Here is a 5,213-nt window from a genome sequence, read left to right as displayed (position 1 = left end):
TGCTAGAAACCAGAGTTGAACCTTGTTATAGTCATAATTTATCATTGCATCCTTAGAAAAACTTTGGCTATAGAAAACCCTTATCTTATTTTATACTACCAACTACGGCACCACAGACTCGTTTAGCCTAAAGCTGACAAATATCGGAAATTTTGAGGCAGCCATACCGATAAAGTTTTGATTTTCATTGTTTGACTCAACAAAGAACAAATCTAGAGCAACAATTTTTTTTCAAGAACTGGACAAACAATTTTGCTTTCCTAATCGGACCATTATATTCCATAGAGATACCGCACATATATAAAGAAGCCTAGAACAATTTTTTTTCTAAAACAAACAATCAGCAGAACTGTTGAACATTCCAACCAGCATATTCCACAATCACCAAATATTAAAGTTATATACCTCATAGAGTATAAATAGTCATATACAAGTAAATACTGGGTAACATACTCAATCAACATTGAAAACAGTATTGTATAGTACTCCATCAACAACTTCATAGATAACTAAACCAAAAACATCATCCTATGTATGAAATAATTAGGGGATTTAGAAGTAGAATGTTGGAATTTCAGCTTCATAATCATCATACTTTTTTCTTAAACATGGTAATATAACTTCCCTTACGCGGAAAACATTTTTAACCCTAGTATTAACATATCCCTTAAGTTACAACAACATATGCTGATAAGTGCATAATTATATATTTTGAGTATGGTTTTCTTGCACTCGTTTGCTAGCTTTTATGTGAATTACCTTGTATTATTGTTACTTTTGTATTTTATGTCTTTTATTAAGTGAATCATCCAAAAGGAAGAGTTACTCATTCAAATCTAAGATTTTTTTTCACCATCTTGAACAGAGCGAAAAGATGAAGCCAATGGCGAAACATTGACATCATTCCGAAGTTGTGTGAGGAAGTTATGAGAAAAATAAATGGTTAAGCTTGTCAGTTCCGGGGTACTGAAAGTTCAAAGAGGAAGAAGCAGGTAATTAAACTGTTGGAGATTACTAAGGGTAGATAACTAAATTATTAAGGGCATCCATGGATTATAAATGTTAAGGCATTGCTCGGTCGAACTCGCATACGTTGCTATCTCAAGCATATTTGTCAAGTTTAGTTGTCAAAACTATATGTCTTGATTTCTAGACTACTTATAGCTAAGTCTCGGTTAGGACAGTTTAGTGTAGTTGAGCTCCAGACTCCATGGCGATCATCTTGCGAAGACGAAGGACTACTCAAGGAACCAGTGGAACTTCATCCGACCAAAAAGGTATGTGGAGACTTGAACTTATCTATCAGTCAAAAGTATACTCTATCTCCTACTCTTGATACAAAGTCATAAGTATGTTAGTTTTCATACATACACATTTGATATTTCGAGCCGAGTTTACTCGCCTATCTTTTATCTTGAAATACGTGTTGGTAAAGCTTTCGCTTTAGCCGATGTTCATCTTTATCCGTGATGCAAGTCATGAAGACGTTTCAATATTGAAAATATCTTTGATGACGATAGTCGTGAATAACGATTATTATAACATTATAGAAGAATGTTTCAATGATTGAAATGTAGAGTTGAGAACAAGTAACCAACTATGGATATAAGCATATATAGTGTGTTTGCGCATTAGTGTATAAATCCATGTGCCGGAAACCAAGTGTGTGCATTTGTGCATACGGTATTGGCGAAGGAGACAGGTTGGGTACGTTTACCCGTACACGTACTGGCGGAAGTTTTCGAACCGAAAATTTCTGCTGGGTTTAAAAACCCAATTCCGGTAAAGTTAGAGTACACGTACCTGTACGCATACCCAAGCTGGTTATATCTCAAATCTGTAGCTCATGAACTTAAAAACAATAAATCAGAAAGGAATGCAATATTTGCAAACCGTGGCTATATATTTCATGATTGATTCAAGTGAATCAAACCGATTTTGTTTCAATTGTGTCTATTATAAAGATCTGAGCAATTGAACAACTCTTGGACTAGTTCTTTTGAAGTCATTTGAACTAGTTATTGAAGAAGATGAATATGGTTAATATGAAAGTTACTCATGTGGCTAACCATTGGTGACCATTTATGAACCAACCAAATGCACACGTTTAGGTATGGTTACTCAAACCTAAATGAAAGCATTTCATTTGTGTGTGACAAGATAAGTTTCGATCTAACGGTTGAAAGATATTAGCTTGGAAAAATCAGGTTGATCATCTAAAAATATTGAATGCTTTGTTACCAAGGTAACTTAGATTGCAAAACCCTGATTTGAAAACTATATAAGGAGGACTCTAGCATCTGTGCAAAACTAATCCCCACACCTTCTGTGTGCTACTAGTTATTTTTGCTAGAGTCGTTTCTCCTTTAACCGTAGGTTTATTCTCGAGACCCTATCGGTTAAGGAGTAAAATACTTCATTGGGATTGTGAAGCCAGACGATACTACTTCTCTTGTAGTTTGCGATCTGATCTTGCCATTTTCTATCGTACGAGTTCAATTGTAAGATTGGATTGAGATTTATCTCTGATATGGCAAGATAAAAAGAAATCACAAACATCTTCGTCTCATCGTTTGTGATTCCGCAACATCTTGTTTCGCTACCATACGATTAAGATTGTTGTGAGGTGATTGATAACTCTAGGCCGTTCTTCGGGAATATAAGACCGGATTATCAATTAGTTCATGTTCACCTTGATTTATCAAAAGACGGAACAAACTTTAATAGGTTTATCTGTGGGAGACAGATTTATCTATCTGGTAGACTTGTTTGTGTGATACATATTTGTCTATTCAAGTCTTCGACTTTGGTTCGTATCAACTCTTAGTTGTGGGTGAGATCAGCTAAGGGAATCAAGTGCGTAGTATCCTGCTGGGATCAGAGACGTACAAAGCGCAACTGTACCTTGGATCAGTGTGATATTGATTAGGGTTCAACTACAGTCCAGACCAAAGTTAGTTTGTAGTAGGCTAGTGTCTGTAGCGGCTTAATACAATGTGGTGTTCAATCTGGACTAGGTCCCGGGGTTTTTCTGCATTTGCGCTTTCATTGTTAACAAAATTTCTGGTGTCCTGTTATTTCTGTCTCCGCATTATATTGTTTATCTTTATAATTGAAATAATACAGGTTGTGCGTTGAAGATCAATCAATTAGAATATCCAACCTTTGGTTGTTGATTTACATTGATTGACACTTGGATATTGGTCTATGGTACCATCCAAGTTATTTCTTGTATTTGATTAGGACTCGCAGGTTTTTCTTGAGTAAATCAAATCAAGATAAGAGATATTAACTCCTTGATATACTTTTATCTAGATCGAGTCTGACTGTCTAGTTGATTCTAGAAAGCATATCAGAGTTAGTCCATACAGATTGCTAAGAGAAATATTGGGTGGTGTTGTTAGACCCCCACCTTTTAAACTGGTATCAGAGCAGGCAAACACGCTTAAGACCTCAAAAGTCTGTGTTTGTAGCGATATGACTCTATGGACAGTCATGATATCTCTAACGTCAGAAATCCAGATCAGAAATCTGTTGATGCTGGTCAAAGTGCTGAGACTCTCAAGGATCCTACCTTATATCCTCCTCTAACGGAAACTATTGAAGACTGGGAAGAACGCCTAGATAAACAACTGGACGAGCTTTCAAATAAAAGTGACTCAAAGGAGGGACCAAGTATTGAGGATGAAGTATCGCAATATGTTATACTATTTGATAGCATCATACATGAAAAATGATCATCTGCTTATCTTGCAGAATATATGTTTCCTCTCTGTCGTGAAAACATGAAACTTAAAAAACTCTTTAAAGGATACGACAGTGGTTACACGCTGCTAAAATCCATCCTCAAAGACCGTGATAAAGATATCCAGTCAAAGGATGCTGAATGTGAAAAACTTCATAAATGTATCTACGAGTTGAAAGAAAAACTTGCAGAATCTAAGGCAATGTTTGACTCTCAACTAAAAGAGGCAAATGACAGAGAACTTCTTCTTCACAACAAAGTGAAGCAATTGGAAGATGATCTACATACATCTGTCAACAAGACAAGGTCTCTAGAAGGAAATTTGAAAAGGTTTAACTCTAGTTCTACTAAATTATCTTCCATGTTAGGAGCATGTAAAGAACATCGTGATACACGTGGTCTGGGCTATAAAGGGATAGACGCTCCAAACACTGGAAAGATAAACTTTGTCCTTGCTAATGACAAATCACCTTGTGAAAAACATTCGATTCACTTGATGATCCTGTAGATAAAAACTGTCATGCTTCGAAAATAGGAAATAGGAAAACCGGCAAAACCTTCAACTGCTACTACTGTGGAAACAAAGGTCACGCTGAACATAAATGCCGTTTTCGATTAAGGAATGAAAAACTCTATAACATTCTTGTATGGATGTCAAAAGAAGTAATCAAACCTACTTCTCTCCATACTGGAAACATCGTCGTCATAAAATCTGATTATGGTGACAAGACTTCTCTTGGTTACAGAAGGCGCCAGAGAAAGAAGGATGTCTTAATCAAGAAAGAAACATCATCGAGTAAAAGGGATCACACTGTGTCAAATGTATCGGATATTGATCACATTCATATCAATAATCATGTCGCCGATTTAAAGACCAGTATAAATAACCTTAAGCGGAAAATCAAGAATCTAAGGAAGAAAGCTTTCTCAGGTATGCCTCTGTCTCCCTGCTATAATTATTCTGAAATTATTTATGTTATTTCTTCTTGTACTGCAGAAGAGGAAAACAATGATGAGCTACTCGCTCATACAACAACTTAGCGAGTTTGCATTCTGAGCATTCTCTTCCAACCCTGAGAGAATGTGGTGAGTTCAAGATATAACCCATCTTGAAACAAATAGTTGTTGTTGTACTTTTTTTGATGCCTTCTAAGTAGAATTCTTTTCTTTTAGTTCCTCTTTCACAATAAAGCATGGTCGTTCATGCCTTATTGAAATACTGTCTTTTTTAGTATTCCTTCCTTGCTCTGTAAATCCCTTGCTAAAATGTAAAGGCTCCCATACTTGACGGTTTAGAACTTGTTCCCTGACCATAAGCGTTTGCAAACCTAGATCTTTACCATTTTTGACCCTAGGGTTTCTCTATATGTATTTTATACATATCTAATATACCTTGAAGTCTTCTTGGTATATACTAGTTCGATAACGAAAGCTGTCTTCTAAGAATTAAAGGTGCAAACTATGGAGG

The 5,213-nt window shown here is 35.9% G+C and overlaps 1 protein-coding gene across 1 annotated transcript; it reads left to right on the top strand.

Annotated features, from left to right (window-relative positions):
* Nucleotides 1-3,485: 3,485 nt before the first annotated feature.
* On the top strand, nt 3,486-4,786 carry LOC113295396. Its single transcript, XM_026543735.1, has 4 exons — nt 3,486-3,675; nt 3,811-4,075; nt 4,492-4,676; nt 4,743-4,786. The coding sequence occupies exons 1-4, from the start codon at nt 3,486-3,488 to the stop codon at nt 4,784-4,786; spliced, it is 684 nt and encodes a 227-aa protein (XP_026399520.1).
* The last annotated feature ends 427 nt before the right edge of the window (nt 4,787-5,213 follow it).

This window comes from Papaver somniferum, chromosome 7 (assembly GCF_003573695.1).
Source record: "Papaver somniferum cultivar HN1 chromosome 7, ASM357369v1, whole genome shotgun sequence".
Classification (NCBI taxonomy): Eukaryota; Viridiplantae; Streptophyta; class Magnoliopsida; order Ranunculales; family Papaveraceae; genus Papaver; species Papaver somniferum.
The sequence above is the reverse complement of the archived record's forward strand: the minus strand, read 5'-3'. Positions and strand labels throughout refer to the sequence as shown.